General features: G+C 40.7%; 1 protein-coding gene across 1 annotated transcript in view; it reads left to right on the top strand.

The window, feature by feature from the left end:
- ADAMTS19 (ADAM metallopeptidase with thrombospondin type 1 motif 19) overlaps nucleotides 1–18,176 on the top strand; it is a 245,618-nt gene that overhangs the window by 175,012 nt on the left and 52,430 nt on the right. The window contains exon 14 of the mRNA XM_068256553.1: nucleotides 13,188–13,315. Within this exon, the coding sequence (XP_068112654.1) occupies nucleotides 13,188–13,315 (128 nt within the window). The remainder of the gene's footprint in view (nucleotides 1–13,187; nucleotides 13,316–18,176) is intronic.

Here is an 18,176-nt window from a genome sequence, read left to right as displayed (position 1 = left end):
AAGCAACACTTAATAAATGACTAAAGAGAGTGTCTTAGCTAAGATAGAATGCTAGCCTGAAGATGTACGTCGTAAGGGTATGTTTGAAGATTAATAAAAAAAGAAGCTTCTTAACTTCTTTTACAGCTCTGCACATAAGTGTAGAATTCCATAAGTTACTAGTCTAAGCATCTCACCCTTGTGTTTATTATTGGACTATAAAAGAATCCGTACTTCAGGCCACTGGCCCCAGGCATTGGCTTCTTTATTCAGGAATTGTAGAGACTTGAGAATAATTGTCAGTCACTAATTCCATCTGTTGTAATTAGAGGCCTGCAGGATTGTGGTCGGGTTTCAGGAACAAAGACTGAAGACCTGTTAAATGTGTGAGATTTCACTTTTCATATTTTACTTGTCCCATTAAATACCAACACTAAAATTTATAGCCCTACTTTCTATAAAATGCACACAAATTTCCAAGGGTTCATTTTTCCGAATGAAAATATGAAAAACGATCTTGATGTTTTAACATTTAAGCTGAGCATTTTCAACATATGGAACAGAAGGTGATATTTAGCAAGGCGATATCATGAAAATGAGCCGTTAAATTTCCTTTGCAGCAAACCCACAAAGATGCTCCTAAGTGCTTATTACCTTTATTTGACTCTTAGAAAAAAAGACTATTGAAAGAAACAAAACAAAATTTGAAGAAGTTACAGTTATGATCCAAGTAAAGCAATGTATAAACGTTGTTTTTGATTTAATTATTGTTTAAGTTTATTGCTAAAAAGTTTGCTTTAAAAGTAAAAATATTGATTATCCTGTTTTAAAAAGTAAATTACATATTAAAGGACTTACGAGGCCAAATTCATTAAAAAAGTGAAGTACCTGCAAGATGTTTAAATGCACGGAGGACGCCGTCCGCGCCCCCCGTGCAGTTCCGCCAGGTCCCCTTCCTGAAAGCGCCCCCCATGCCGCTGGCGACCCCACAGGCCGGGCTCTCGTGCCGCTCCTAAGATGGCCGCTGGAGCTGGCCGCGGCTGCGCAGTCTGCATTGCCGCGAGTGTGGCTGCGCAGCTCTAGGACCAACCCCTCCAATCCACGCTACAGTACGTGGTTCGGAGGGTTGGCCCTAGAGCTGCGCAGCGCACTCGCGGCAATGCGGACTGCGCAGCCGCGGCCAGTTCCAGCGGCCATCTTAGGAGCGGCATGAGAGCCCGACCCAGCCTGTGGGGTCGCCAGCGGCACGGGGGGCGCTTTCAGGAAGGGGACCCGGCGGAACTGCACAGGGGGCGCGGACGGTGTCCTCCGTGCATTTAAACATCTTGCAGGTACTTCACTTTTTTAACGAATTTGGCCTCGTAAGTCCTTTAAATCTTCAAATAAGAATATGATTATTGTTTACAGCTCCACCTTCTGGCTTGACTGGCAGGCTTTAATTTGCCAAAGCATAATAAAAATAAGATCCACAGGTAACAATGCATCCTAGTGAACAGTAACCAAGCCTTGAGTCTATAGTTAGGGTATCTTCCCTTTTTTAAAGAATACTACAAGTATATATATATATATATATATATATATATATATATATATATATATATATATATATATATATATTCTCAAGAAAAATTACTGTTATACAAGATACAAAAAGCCACATAGCATGATACTGCTTTCTTAACCTGCTGGGTGTTTTGATTATTATTATTATTTTTTATACCTAATTTTTTTTAATCATGTAGCTAGCCTAGGGCTAGCTACATGATACCCCCCTCCCTGCCGTATCCCTCCCACCCCTCTGATCGCTGCCGGCGCCTATGCCCGTCAGGAAATCCCGTTCTAAACGGGATTTCCTTGAGGGCTTTCCTTGTCGGCATGGCGACAAACGGAATGACGTCATCGTCACGTCACAGAGACTCCAGATCCACCCCAAAGCATAGCCTGGCGGCGATTGGCCAGGCTGCGCACGGGGTTTGCTGGGGGGGGCCTTTTTCGCGGCGGATCGGCGGCGATCGGGTAGGACACGCAGCAAGCAAAGTGCTTGCTGCGTGTTTTAGAAAAAAATTATTAAAATCTGCCCAGCAGGGCCTGAGCGGTGGCCTCCGGCGTCTCTGGACGAGCCTAGCTCATCCAGAACGCTAGGGAGGTTAACTATAGTAGTTATCCCGAAAGAAAATAAGGTTCACACTTTATGTAAAAATTATAGACCCATATCACTTATTAACATCCTTACCAAAATCCTAGCAGAGAGGCTAAACTCTTTCATCTACAGTTTGATTAACTTAGATCAGGCAGGTTTTATACCCACCAGAAAAGGACCAGACACCATAGTTATGGCATATTCTATATCTGCATTTAAAGGAGGCTTAGATGCTTTCCTTGCAAAGAAAGAGATCCATGGCTATAATTACTAGGTAATGCCCAGTGGTGTTGATCCAGGGATTTTATCTGATTACCATCTGGAGTCGGGAAGGAATTTTTTCCCTTTGGGGGCTAATTGGACCATGCCTTGTAAGGGTTTTTTGCCTTCCTCTGGATCAACAGGGATATGTGAGGGAGCAGGCTGGTGTTGTACTTTGTTTTTTCATCCCAAATCATTATGTAACTATGTAAGCATAAGAAAAATACTGAATTTTATCCAACATTCTGGTAAACTTAAATCTCCCCTATTATTACTGGCCATGGACATGGTGAAGGCATTTGACTCCCTTCATTGGCTTTGGTTTTGGAGGCCCCTTCATGTACATCTTAAAGAATCTCTACTCCTACCCTTCTGCCACTATGCTAGCTGTTGGTCAAGATTCTACTCCCTTTATGATTGAAAGAGGGAGTAGTCAGGGCTGTCCTCTCTCCCCATTCCTGTATGTCTTGGCCTTTGAAATCCTTCTAGAATGAATTAGTAAGGACGTCTCGATACAAAGACCTACAATTGGGAATTATAACTTATTATAATTATAACTCATTCAAATCATTAGTAATCCATATAACCTAAACAATAGAGGGTATATATTCTGCAAATTGTCCTCCACTCATTAAGATTTTTAAGCAGAAATTGCAAATATCGTTGGTAGGGTGGATGAACTCTGTTAAAATAATAATTTTACCTAAATTATTATATCTCTTCACGATCCCCCCCCCCCCATTCCCTTTTTTTTAATATTTGGCTTCTATTCAGTCTGAAGTAATGAGGTTCATTTGGAGATACACAAAAGCACCCAGACAATACCCAGACAAAAAATCAAAGTGGGAATTGGGGGTCTCACACTTCTACAGATACTACGAAGCAGCCAGAACAGCTCAGTTACCAGCCATTGCTTCTAAAGATAATTCTCCAAATTGGCTAGATATGGAAAATTATTCTAACAACCAGTTTGGACTGCATGATCTACTCTGGATGTCTCATATGCCAAAAAATGGCCTTTGAAACTACTGGAGTCTCCTCAAAGGGGCACTACGGCAAAAAATTATAAAATGTAAAATATGGGCAAACATAGACAATTAAGAAGTGCGTTTCTTCCTGAGTAAAATGAGCCATACATTACTTTTCTCCTATGTTGCTGTCACTTACAGTAGGTAGTAGAAATCTGACAGAAGTGACAGGTTTATGACTAGTCCAAAGGGACTAGAAGGAATTTATGGCTCATTTTACTCTGGAAAAAATGTACTTCTTATTTGTATATGTTTGCACATAGTTTAAATTAGTGCCCCTTTAAGAATTGAGCATAAATAAACATTCGAATATAAGCTGTGTTCCAGGTTCTTACTACTCTCCCTCCAGTTTGGTAACCCAGACTTCTTCCCCCAGAGGTTAAATCCGGGTAAATTTGAATGGTGAATCTCATCATGCATCAGACATGTTTATAGAGGGAAAAATAAAGTCATTTTCTTTCCTTAGAGTGTCAGTGAATTTTCCAGCTATACGCTAATGTACAGCTTCCTACAAGAAAAATGTTACTCCCTTATAGACCATGCTCAAACCACATAGAAACCTCATTCCTTTGTCAGATCAGATCAAGATCTATGGGATGTGATGTGGATCAACATTATCAAATGGTTCTCCTGAGGGATCTTTTACACTTAAAGAGAACCTGAGGTGGGTTTGAAGAATGTTATCTGCATACAGAGGCTGGATCTGCCTATACAGCCCAGTCTCTGTTGCTATCCCAAACCCCCCTAAGGTCCCCCTGCACTCTGCAATCCCTCATAAATCACAGCCACGCTGCTGACAAACAGCTTGTCAGAGCTGGCTGTGTTTATCTCTATAGTGTCAGTCTGCTGCTCTCCCCGCCTCCTGCAGAACTCCGGTCCCCGCCTGCATCCCTTCCCTCCCTGCTGATTGGAGGGAAGGGATGGGGGCAGGGACCGGAGCTATGCAGGAGGCGGGGGAGCAGCTGAGACTGACACTACAGATGTAAACACAGCCTCACAGCATGGCTGTGACTTATGGGGGATTGCAGAGTGCAGGGGGACCTTAGGGGGGTTTGGGATAGCAACAGAGGCTGGGCTGTATAGGCAGATCCAGCCTCTGTATGCAGATAACATTCTTTAAACACACCTCGGGTTCTCTTTAATGCTTTGGTAGGTGTTGGCATGTGTTGAGGTTTTTTTTCTCCATAGCAGTGCATTGTCAAAAAACGTTCAGTTAAAATGCGTATAGTGGGAACTGAGCCATAGGAAAAGATGGACATTACTTTAAAAATCAGCTGTCCTTTCAGTTAAAACTGAGAGCAACTGATTAAGTGTAAAAAGACCCTGACTATAATCTGACAGAAACATCCACTAACATTTTTCATCAAGCATAACTTGTCCCAGATAGAATTTCTTAATATTCATCCTCAATTAAAGCTACATGCTTTATAGGATGTCAGGTTATAGGCTCTTTCTGGCACACTTGGTGGGACTGTTCTAAAATCAAAGTGATACAGAATAGCTAGTATCTTATTAAATCGCTCTATTCTTCCTTGTCCAGAAAACACCTTATTGAATGCAAGAATAGAGTCTATTTCTCCAACAGAGAACAGAGTAACCAAGCAGCTCAGGGTGACCCCAACCACTAGGAAAGTATGCTTATATGCTTATATATATATATACATATATATATATATATATATATATATATATATATATATATATATATATATATATATATATATATATATAAATAATTAAGAAAATACATTAAGTTACCTTAGGGACTGAACTTTTTTTAATACGTGTGTCAAGATGGTATATTACTGTTCCTTTATAAATTATGGGCTTGTAATGAGTGATGGACGCAAAACTGAAAAAATGCACCTTTATTACAAAATAAATATTGGCGCCATACACTGTACTAGGGAAAAATGTTAAACATTGCAATAACTAAGACAAATGAGAAAATAACATGTGTGGGTTTTAACCTCCTTGCCGGTTTTCCCGACCTGAGCTCGGGGTAGAAAAAATAAGCTATTAGCGGTGATCCCGAGCTCAGGTCGGGGTAGGCATTGCAGAGCTTTACTTGTAGTTGTGGAGTCCCGCGCGCGATCTCGCTGCGCAGCGGGACTCCAGCCTCTCTCCCCGGCAGTGTGGGGTATTTCCCTGGCCGCCGGGATCCCCCATGTCCCCGCTATTCTTCCGGGGACCCAGCAGCCAGTTGGAGCAGCGCAGCCGTGGTGGTGGCAGCAGAGCGGTGGTGGCAGCGTGACGCCATCGGGGGCGGGGCTAATATTGAAAACGAATTTCTCTATATTAGAGAAATATAGAGAAGTTCGTTTATATGTATATTAGCGCCATCTTGTGGGCAAAGAGAAAACTGCAGCACAGGAGCCCAGGAAAGTACATTTTTTTTTATTTTGCTGCAGATCTCCCTGCCAGAATGTTTTTTTTCAGGTTTTAGGGTCTGAAAGAGTGGAAAAAAATTGCACCGCTTTTAGACCCTAAAATCTGGAAAGAATCAGACCGCCAAGGAGGTTAATTATGGTAGCATGTATATTTTTAAAACTATAATGGTCAAAAACAGAGGATTTATTAATTTCTTCAATTTTTTTCTTCTTTTTCCTGCTAAAATGCAGTTAGAATAAAATAATTCGTAGCAAAAAGCTCCCCTCAAAGAAAGCCTAATTGGTGGCAAAAAAAACAACAAGATATAGATTGTGTCGATGTGATAAGTAATTATATAGTTATAGGCGAATGAATGGAAGGAGCACTGACAGGTGAAAATTGCTTTTTTTAAGTCAAAAAACCCTTGGAGGTGAAGTGGTTAATTACGAGACTTTATGTTTGGTACAAGAAACTACAGGCTTGCTTTACATTAGTTTTCTTGCATCTGGCCACTGGAGGGCATTTATTTCACCAAAATCAATGGACTTCATCATGTTTTGTGTAGATGCTCTGCACCTTATAAATGTGTTTATTAGTTTAGTCCGATATGCCTTAATTGTAATACAATGTGATAAATGTTTTTATCCAATCTAACGACAAATCTGCTGTGAAAATTGAATAATGTATGAGCACCTTAAAGTGGACCTGAACTCTTGCACAGGGCAGAAGGAAAACCTAAAGACATGCAACCTGTATGTATTTAGAGAGTTTAGCCTGTCTAATTTCCCCCTTATCTGTGATCAATCACAACTGTAATTTAATCTTTAAGTGGTGTTATCTGGCTGCCTTGGCAGAGCAGCTAATTTGTAAACACAGGATGTTAACCCTATGTCTGCTTCCATGAAAGCAGGAAGTAGACACACTGCAGATTTAGTGCAGGATGTGTATCAACTGTAACAAAGAAATTAGTTTCTTTAAATGTTATTATGCTGTTGCTTATCTTTTAGAGCAGAGAGGAAGTTCTGAGTTCAGGTCTAATTTAACCACTTAGTGACAAGTTGACTTATAAAAACGTCCTGCTAGAGCCTCTTAATGGCTCCAGGACGTTTTTATAAGTCAGACAGTGCTGCTGCCGTTGTGCACGTGCGCGCTCCCGCATGCACGTGCATTCCCGTGCACGTGCACATAAAAATAGTGCAAAAAAAAACCACCATAGAAAAAATACACCTTTATTTCCAAATACTATATTGTCACCATACTTTGTACTAGGGACATAATTCAAATCTTGTGATAACCAGAACAAATAGGCAGATAAAATGTGTGGGTTTTATGCACGGTAGCAGTGTTTATATTAAAACTATAGGGGATGCAATTGGAGAAATAGTGTATTTTTTGTTTTTTTCCTTGTTTTTCCATTTAAAATGCATAGAAAATAAAGTAATTACTGAACACAAATAATAACCCCAAAAAGCCCAATTGGTGGTGAAAAAAACAAGATATAGATCATTTCATTGTGATTAGTAGTGATTAAGCTATTTGCAAATGAAAGTGATGAGCACAGAAAGGTGAAAATTGCTCTTGTCCGTTAGGGTAAAAACCCCTTTGGGGTGAAGTGGTTAAAGGGGAACTGAAGAGAGAGGTATATGGAGGCTGTCATGTTTATTTCCTTTTAGACAATACCAGTTGCCTGGCAGCCCTGCTGATCCTCTGCCTCTAATACTATTAGCCATAGACCCTGAACAAGCATGCAGCAGATCAGGTGTTTCAGTGGTTCAGACTTATAAGTCTGATCTGACAAGACTAGCTGCATGCTTGTTTCTGGTTTTAATCAGATACTACTGCAGAGAAATAGACCAGCAGGGCTGCCAGGCAACTGGTATTGATTAAAAGGAAATAAACATGACAGCCTCCATATAACTCTCTCTTCAGTTCCCCTTTAAGGAACAATTTTATTTCAAATCATGTTTTAATGTGTACATTTAATCCAGCAGGTGGTGCTCTAAACCACTATCACATTTGTATTTGTAATATTGAATATTTTCCTGATTATAAACTTTAGTGCTAAACCTATTAAATAAATAAAAATAATAACAAAAGAAAGAAAGTCACTATAAATTGCCTTTTAAGATGTAGTTTTAGTTATCTGATGTTCTATGGAATTTATTGAGCGGAAATAAAATAAAGGAGGAAGTTTGCTCAGAAGAATGCAGAGGAAATAACATGCGTACCGCTTAATATATGACATATTTAATCAGACTAACGTTACAGTACATCTGGAGAATGTAGCATGTCACATAGGTTAAACTGTCAAGTGTATACATGTCAAGTAAGCTTATAAATGCAAAGACAAAAGCAAGTAGAAAGTAAAAGGTTTTTTGTAGCCATACTTGCTTTCTTTTACTAAACATTTTATTGCCCATTTGCTTGAGTGTATTTAGGCTTAATAGAGCTTGGAGGTCTGTTATTCTGCTTGCTGTGTAGTTGGAAAATAAGGATTATGAGACTTGCAAGATAAATTGTAAAGCAAAACTGTAGTTCTAGATGCAGACTATGCTTATAAAAATCCAAGTCTTCAGTTACCACTATAAACTTTTTTCCATTGTCTATAAAAACTTATGGGGCCTATTTATAATAACGGCAATCAGCTGATCTCCAGAAAGGTGTTATTAGTTCTCTATAAATAACATCACTTTTGATCAGCTGACTGCCATATTTATAAAAGTGACTTTTATTTTAAATTGAGGTGTCCCAAATTTTTCGATCAATGGTTTCTGAGATAGCTAGGGGCCCAAACTACTGAAATAAAACACATTTTTCCTGATTACCCCTATGTATGATATGCCAATTTTATTTTGTCTGATAAAACATGTCCACTGGAAGTAAAGCATATACCATGTGTGCAGTCAGCATGTCCCCTTCAGTGGGCAAGTTTACTGATGCTGGCATACTGGTAGCTGCTAATGAGTTGCTGTTACTGCTGCTGGCATACTGGTGGCTGCTAATGAGTTGCTGTTACTGCTCCTGGCACAGTGGTGGCTGCTAATGAGTGGCTGTTACTGCTGCTGGCACAGTGGTGGCTGCTAATGAGTGGCTGCTGTTACTGCTGCTGGCACAGTGGCAGCTGCCAATCAGTGGCTACTACTACTGCTGGCATAGACATCAATCTTTTATGAAACTGTCTGTTAAATGTCACATTTGCAGCATTCATCTGTGTCATATCAGAACAGTAAGAATTGGCACATAAGTGAAATAGCAGACATGTAACTGTAATCAGGTGCAGCACCTGATATATAACTGTTATCACTTCAAGGCTACAGTATTATGTTTTAAAAGAATTAGATACTAGGAGGTCAAAGTAGTATCATTTAGAAGCCATAGGACATGAGGGAGTTAAAGGACCACAACTGGGAGAAATTGTGAAATTTAAAATTCCTCTAAACACATACAAATAAGAAGTACGTTTCTTCCAGAGTAAAATGAGCCATAAACTACTTTTCTCCTATCTTGCTTTTACTTACAGTAGGTAATAGAAATCTGAGAGAACTGACAGGTTTTGGACCAGCCTATCTACTTATGGGAGATTCTCAGGGTTTTACTTTATTTCAAAAGCACTTAGTGATCGGCAGTTGCTCATTCCAACTGCCAAAATAGTGTGCAAACATTCAAACAGGTAGGGGAGGGGGAGGGGCGGCCTGCATTTTAGTATAGATCCTTTCCAGAAATTGTTTTTGTAAAAGATAAACAAAATACTAAAAATCCCCCATGAGGAAATGGACTAGTCCAAAACCTGTAAGTTCAGTCATATTTCTACTACCTACTGTATGTGACAACATCATAGGAGAAAAGTCGTTTATGGCTTATGTTACTCTGGAAGAAACATACTTATTTGTATATGTTTACACATATTTTAAATTCTGCCATTTTTTTTTTGATAGTGGTATATTAAGAGGAGGACCAGGAGTGTGTCCAAAGAACTTCAAAGAGACAAAAGTAAGAGCAAAGTGGGAGCCACTAAGCATAGTATCATGATACCAAGTTAAAAATAAAATTAGAAATGTCTACTCACAAAGGAAAGGTTACCTTAAAGTCAACTACAGTATAGACAGATGGAGATTTCTCTCCTTCCACTTGGTGACTGGCTCTTTGTCAGGATCCCCAGTGGTAGCTCTGCAAGAACAGGCAGTAAAGCTGTCAGGGTAGGAGTAGAATTTATGTGTAGGTTAGGTGGCATCCAAAAAAATAAAATAAATTATGATAATGTAAATGGGCTATTTGCTGTTAAATAATATAATAAATAGATTTTTAATTGAGTTCCACTGCTACCAAATCCAGACAATTCTTAGACTTTCACAAGTCTTCAAATTTCATCAGGCAGAAAAATGCCTAAGATCAATAGTACAATTGACAGTCAACACCCTCATCTGATACATCAACAATCAAACCAACAACTGAAAACTAGGTAAATACATTTTAACATGCAATCAACCTTACAATTAAGTAAATAAACAAAATTATTTGTATATACATACATACATACAGATAATATTTTTAAGCAACTCACAAATCAATTTTGAACTAGCATAAGAAAACCATATTCCATAAAATAAAAATCAGAGCAGCGCCTGTAAAATAAAAAAATCAGTATTCCAAAAGTGTCCCTCTTCTATCTTTACCTGGCATTAAACATCTCCTCTAAGGATGCTCATTCGAATCCTGGGGAAATGTAATTTCAGCATTTTCGATCGGAAATCTGAATTTCCGCATCGGAATGTGGACATACTAGTGCGGTAAGCGGATTTCAGCGGAAATTGCAATAATTTTTGCGTAAAATCCACTTACCGATTTGCGGTAATTTTAAGCCAATCAGAAGACTCAGAATGAATAAACCAATCAGAGAATGCGAATTTAGGTGGAAATTTTGGCGTAAAATCCGCATTACCGATATTCAGTAATTTTAAGCCAATCAGAAGACTCCGAAAGTCGGAATGAATAAGCCAGTCAGAGAATGCGTTTTCTGCGGTACTCCATTTACCGATATTCGGTAATTTTAAGCCAATCAGAAGACCCAAAATGAATTAGTCAATTAGAGAATGCGGACATTTTTGGCAGAAATCCATATTGGAATTGTGGACATACATGGAAGGTGGAAAGCGGTAGCGGTATTTGGCATTGGCGGAAAGCAGAATTTCTGCAGAGTTGGAAATCTGTATTTCCGACTATCCTTTTCTCCTCCACAAAATTCATGAGTATTATTGCTTTACTGTTGTAAGAATACAGAAGCCAGTTCTTCTAACATTGCCCCTGATTATTAGGGCCTGTTTCCACTAAACGCAAATCGATATTTCTGATGCGGATTTCTGCATCATGCATCCATTTTCCCATACAATGAAAATGTTTGTGGAAACAGACCCATAGGCATTCATTGAAGTTTTTCTGCATTCAGAATCTGATGCAGAAATCTGCAACATGCCATCCATAATTTTTGTGCATCAGAAAAATTGCGTTTAGTGGAAACAGGTCCATAGGCATTCACTAGGGTCAGTTTTTCTGCACCCAAAATCCGCGTATAGTGGAAACGGGCCCCTACGGTATGTTCTAAAATATAGAAAGAAAGAAAATTAATATTAAAAAAAATAAAATATATTTAAAAAATAAAGCTGTAAAAAATACATTCACAACAAGAAAATATAAGTTTTAAATCAGGATGATACCATTTATTGCCTAACTAAAAAGAAGAAGAATATGCAAGCTTTCGGCCTTGCAGCCTTCGTCAGGCTTACATCCTGTTTGATAATAGATAGACATGGTAGATAATAGATAAAAGAACACCATCACCCCGCCATGAATTGTTTGGCGAGATCTAATTCAGCAGATATTGTGCAATTTTCCAAGTTGCATCTGTATGTTTATTAAAACCAAGTACATTTCTTTTCCTACAAAGAGCTTTAATTGTAGTGCAGTATAACACACATTACACAAGCCTGAGTCATTCAAGAACATCTCTGCATTATTTCAGTGTTTCTGTTGTCAGTCCATGTGTCATAATTGAATTTCTTTTTTTCTGTTTGCCTTATAGTTTACTGTGATTTATGTCTGAAAATAGCATGTTTATGAGTTTCCAGATGATTTGTAAAGTGCAACAAACTGGTATTTGTTTCTGACTGAAGACTGTAATAATGTTTATGGAGACAAAGGTCAAGAAATGTAGTGAAAGGAATCTTTGGTCATATTATTTCCCCATGATGCATATTAATGGCACAGACCAAGACCATATGGAAGTTCCTTCAGCTGAGAAATGGCTAGAAATATTGTGCAGAGACAACATGGACAACTTGCAGCTTTCCGTATTGTTCTTTAAACATAAAGGGACACTGCATTTCATTAAATAAAATGACCGGTACTCAACTTAATTACAATATAAGCAACTCATTGCAAGACAAACTCTCAGCATAAACAAATCCAGACAGAGTTATTCTTACCACTTCTCCACTGTTGGTTAGTGCTTCAAGGACAAATTTTAATTTAGAGCAGGTGGGGTAAATGGGTTTGTGACTTGTGACCCTGAAATCTCCACTTGTGTTTGAAGGTTTTGGCTTTGTCCAAAAGCAAGACTCAGGAGACAGAAAAGGTTGAGGATATCTTCAGAATGGGCACACCAGTCTATCAAAGGCAGCCATTTCTTAGTCCTCCCCGGGTTCAGTGATCCCGGGACATTCTGTACTTGCTAAAGTATGTACACATAAACTATGTTCTGTTTGAAAACCATATAAAAAAACTAAGAAACAACTGGCGCTCCTAGTCCACTCTACTGTAAGCTGAGGTAGTGCAGGTGTGCAAATACAAACTATATATACATTTAAGGTTTACAAATATTATTTTATTTGTGATCTTCAAGTTTAACTTAAGTGCTGAACACACACTATCTGCAGGGAATCCAGCGTGGGTACAACAGCGGCCAACCCCTCTAATGGCAATTCACTTTGGCTGAGCGACGGCCAAGAGCATTGTTCACTCCTCTTAGCCTGCCTGCTCTGTGACATCACTCCTGCTCCAATCTTCCCACCCACATAGGTACAGAACACATCACTAGCCTGCTGGCTAGCAATGTGAATGTACAGCCTCGGCACTGCAATGTCACACAAGGGATTACATGCTGATCCCTGATGGACAACATGCCTCGTTTGTGTGTACAAGGCTTTAAAGTGACACATAGAAAACAAGTTCTGTTAATATGGTTATTTCTGTCACATCTGTATTTATTAAGTATACTAGGGTATATTTGTCTATATGATAAAAAATATATTTGATCTCTTCTGTTTCTGTTAGGCTTTAAACATTTTGGCGCACTCATCATTGTGTTTTTGCTGCTCTATTTGTATGGCTTATCATGTCCTCTCCTTTCCCTTCAGACAGACCTTGTGCACTATTTTGCTCTGCCCTTGGAAAAGATCAACCTGCCCTGGTGGCAGAGAAAACATTGGATGGAACCTCCTGTGGACAGAATGGGATGGACATGTGTTCCAATGGAAGATGCCAGGTACAGTGACAACGAGGGCCATTCTACAAACAAACTAATGTGCTATAACAAAATGTGTTTGGTAATGTAGTTTGACATGAAGAAGCCAGGCCGAATGGTTTATTAACAATGGTTTATTAACTGCATTTTAAAACAATTGTGACAGCAGACAAAGTGTTGTAAAGTGTAGGAGATGTTAATGGATTTCCAGTTCAAAAACCCATCAATGGAGGACACTTTCTAAGGTCCTGCAAATAAAATAAATGGATTAATGTAACTACAGAGCAGAAGCCATATTCACTACATATACAGTTAGTCACTAAAGCTGCTTAGTGCCTCTCCGCCAACCCAACAGGAAATGCAACTGAATGAAACCAGTAGTGCAATAAAAAAAATACTGTCATAAAACTACAGTCTGGTATAATATACAATTTAAAAGATATCTCCCGACTCTGTATTGGCTATATAGTTATCTTCCTACCTGCCTTTGATCCAAAAATAAGAGCACACAGTAATGACAAACAGAAAGTAAACCTATTTATCCTTACAGACTCTTTAAAGAGAAACTCCGACCCAGAATTGAACTTTATCCCAATCAGTATGACTGATATTGTGGGGAAACCCCTCCCACAAGAAGCTCTGAGTACGTACTCCTGGCAGTTTCCTGTCTGTGAACCTTGTTGCATTGTGGGAAATAGCTGTTTACAGCTGTTTCCAACTGTCAAAAAAGCATGCAGCAGCTACATCACCTGCCAACAGTAAAAATGTCACCATATAATAAATGTCAAAATGTAAATCAGGGATTTAAAAGATTTTACAATGGGCAAACACTGACTAAATCATTTATACACAATTATTGTAAAAAAGAAGCACTTTTTTATTACATTATTTTCACTGGAGTTCCTCTTTAAGAGGGCCTATTTCCATTAAGCCAGAATTCGAGCTAAATTTGCACCATTTCCCTGCATGCGAGCTGCTCAGGGAAACGCTGCCTATCTGTTCAATGGAGTGCCGTCCAGATCACACTGTGGTGCGAATCTGCACGGCATGCTTCAGATTTCCGCAGCACACAGCTAAATCACTATAAACACTAAAGCCATGCTGAACCTAAAGTGAGAGGAATATGGAGGCTGACAACTTTATTTCCTTATACCGGTATATAACTAGGCATTAAGCCTGCCCGTTTAAAACGGGCCAAGGGCTCGGCCGCGACCCCCCTCACCACTACCTTGCCTGGTATGCAAGCCGTGCTCCCCTTGCACCCATCCTCCTGCTCTACCATGTCCGCCCACGTGCCACACATGAGCAAACGCACGGACACAGGGACAGGAGAGGATGCAGGGACACAGTGGATTTATTATATAGGATGCCAGTTGCCCTGCTGTCAATGCTGGGCTTTTGACTTCAGTAAGTATCACTGGAGTCGGACCATCTGATCCACATGATTTTTATGGGCCCATAAGTTAAAGTATTACAGGCAGAGCATCAGCAATTACGGTTCCAGACTTTTTGCTGCCTGAGGAAAACTTGTGAGGATGCGGCCCCTCCTCAGTCAGTACAGCAGTGCCACCTCTGCTGTGCAAGTCATATGAAACACTGCTGCTCCTCACACAGCACAACAAGCTGCTTTTCCCCAATGATGACCTCTTTACCTCGTTCTCCTCTTGCTTTTCCTCCTACTCTGACTATGTACTATTAGAAAAATGAAATGCTGCCCCTGTAATCTCTGCACCTGATGCAAATGCTTCACCTTGCTTCATCATGAGAGAGCCGGTGCTGTGTAACAACATACAGTAAAAACCTGTCTTGCTATTCCATATTGCCCACATAGTTATTCTAGCTGTCTCTGACCCAATAGAAGGTCATTTGTGCAAAAAACACAATTCTCCATGCCACAGTGCTTAACCTCCTTAGCGGTAACCCCGTGCTGGACACGGGGTAAGCCGCCGGAGGGTGCCGCTCAGGCCCTGCTGGGCCGATTTTCATAATTTTTTTTTTTGCTGGACGCAGCTAGCACTTTGCTAGCTGCGCCAGCACTCTGATCGCCGCCGGCCCCCGCCCGATCGCCGCTATTTGCTGCGGCGCGCGGCCCCCCCCCCCCCCCCAGACCCCAGCGCTGCCTGGCCAATCAGTGCCAGGCAGCGCCGAGGGGTGGCCCGGGACTCCCAATGACGTCCCGACGTCAGTGACGTCGGTGACGTCATCCCGCCCCGTCGCCATGGCGACGGGGGAAGCCCTCCAGGAAATCCCGTTCTATGAACGGGATTTCCTGATCGGAGATCGCCGAAGGCGATCGAAGCGGGCGGGGGGATGCCGCTCAGCAGCGGCTATCATGTAGCGAGCCCTCGGCTCGCTACATGATTAAAAAAAAAAAATTTAAAAAAAACTGCTGCGCTCCCTCCTGGCGGTATTTTTCATACCGCCAAGGAGGTTAAAGAAGCCCATGTCATCTTATGTCAACTCCTGTTTAGTTAGTGTACTGAAAATGAAGTATCAGGGAAGCTAATACGTCACCCACTCCAGATAAGATCCCTGCTCTGTTTGTGCAGCAAACAGTGGTATCTTCTGATGTTCATACATAAGAAAATATCCACTTTTACCAGGAGATGTGTGTGTGGCACAGCTTTTGGCTGGTGCAGTCATATGAAAACACTTCAAGAGACAGCTAAAATAAACATTTTAACCATTTCAGGGACTTTAAAAAAAATGACTATTTTGCTATAACAGTTTCCATTTAATTAAGTATATACATGGTTTGAAAATATATATGTTTTTCTCTCCCGGGTGTACCTTCTCTTGGGGGTTGTCCTTGGGGATACCCTCCCTTTCCTTTAGAGCATTTGTGGACTACTGGGTGGACTGGGTGGACTGGGTGGACTGAGCGCGCCCAGACGGGCTGCAGCTCTCTTAACCTGCTCCAGACCTTGTCTCAGATTTCTACACCTTTAAACCTATTTGTGCTGAAACTGGACCCAAAATACAGAGGAATTCCACCCATCACGACCAAGGATACAACTACAACCAACCAACCAGAACAATCTGATTACTTTGGATGGCAGAGATTTAAACTGGATTGAAATCCTACATGAAACCTACCATTCCTGAACACACCAAGCCTTCTAACAGCTGACCTGAAACAAGACCTTCAACCTCTCTGTGATTGCCCTCACTCCAACCTGTGAGTAATCCTTTATCCATTATCCATGGCATATGCACCACGTGACTATGTTCCACATTTATTTTATCATTTATCATCTAACTCTAAAACAAGGAACTTTACTTAAAATAAATCTATGATCCAACTCTGTGTAGGAATGGAAGCATCTTGCACAGATCCCCTTTGATCTCAGCATGATTCCAGAAGTAAAAGCTATCTGAACAAGTATATTGTCTCTAATGTCAACATACTATCAAAGGACCTTTTCTCTGCCTGCCATCCCAAGAAACAATTACAAATTAACACCTCACTAGCTCTCTCTTAAAATCCTTTGGGATACTCAGGAAACGCAGAAGGTGGCGGAGAGGTAGTGGTTCCAAAAATAAACACCAGGGAAGCAACACCAGGCAAAGGGTAACAAGTTTGACAGTGAAGTCTAAAAAACATAGCTGTCCCCAAGAAAGCTCAATCACAGCCACACTCTGCAATGCCAGATCGATAAATAATAAGACTGCAACTATACATGACCTAATAGAGCTCTCTGATTTGACCTTTTTGACAGAGACCTGGCTTGGGAAACATGCAGGCCCAACTTTTGAAGCAACGGTGCTGACCAATTAGTCAGTCTTGCACTGTGAGAGACAAGTCCGCAAGGGTGGGGGGGTTGCCATATGCTTCAGATCCTCTTTGAACATAAGGTCCCTGGCCATAGGCTCCACTGAAACCTTTGAATGTCTTGCAGCCCAACTGTCAGCAGAAGTAAATATCAACATATTGCTCATATACCGCCCCCCAGAAAATGGTCCAGCCTTTCTCAAAGAAATCTCTGAACTCTTATCCTGCCCTACAGTGGAACACACTAGATGGATCATTCTGGGAGATTTTAATGCATGGGTGGATGATCACGCCTCACGCCTAGGAAGTAAACTACTTCTCATAATTAGTGAACTGGGTTTCTCTCAGGCTGTCAACCTCCCCACCCACAAGAAAGGGCACACCCTGGATCTTATATTTCATTGTGGACTTTTAATATCACACATGGATATAAACCCAGTGGTATGGTCAGACCACCACACCATCCACTTCTCAATGACAGCTCCAGCGATAAAACACAGAGGGAAAGAACTCATAAAATACCGTTCTCTGAAAGATGTCTCACCCCAGCACGTTCAGAATATCCTCAACTTCGATGCATTAACCAATCATTGCGCAGACCCAGACTCCTTGGTCCTGATGTACAACCATGCAGTGTCATCTGCCTTAGACGCCCTTGCTCCAGTTCGCATTAAACGGTCTACACCACTTCACCATGCACGGTGGTTTGACAGCTCACTAAAGGACCTAAAGAAAGAAGTGCGCAGACTAGAAAGGAAGTGGCGAAAATCTCAGAATTCAAAAGATAAACACACCCTTGTCTCTCACCTGGAAAGCTACCAAAATGCGATCACCAAGAAAAAATCTTCCTACCTATCACAGGAGATCGCAAAGGTCACCAACAGACCAGCCCAACTATTCCGCACAGTTGATAGACTATGTAACCCATCCTGCCTAAAGCCTACTATAACTCCCTCAAAGGAGCTATGTGAGAAATTTGCTTGCTACTTTGCTGACAAAGTATCCTCTATTCGGTCTCTCATTTAGTCCACAGCACCCAAGACTCATGCAACTCCTGGAAATAGCTGCAAAAACAACCTAACACCCTGGACTGACTTCAAAAGTATTAGT

Source organism: Hyperolius riggenbachi, chromosome 1, assembly GCF_040937935.1.
Source record: "Hyperolius riggenbachi isolate aHypRig1 chromosome 1, aHypRig1.pri, whole genome shotgun sequence".
NCBI classification, from domain to species: Eukaryota; Metazoa; Chordata; class Amphibia; order Anura; family Hyperoliidae; genus Hyperolius; species Hyperolius riggenbachi.
The sequence above is the reverse complement of the archived record's forward strand: the minus strand, read 5'-3'. Positions and strand labels throughout refer to the sequence as shown.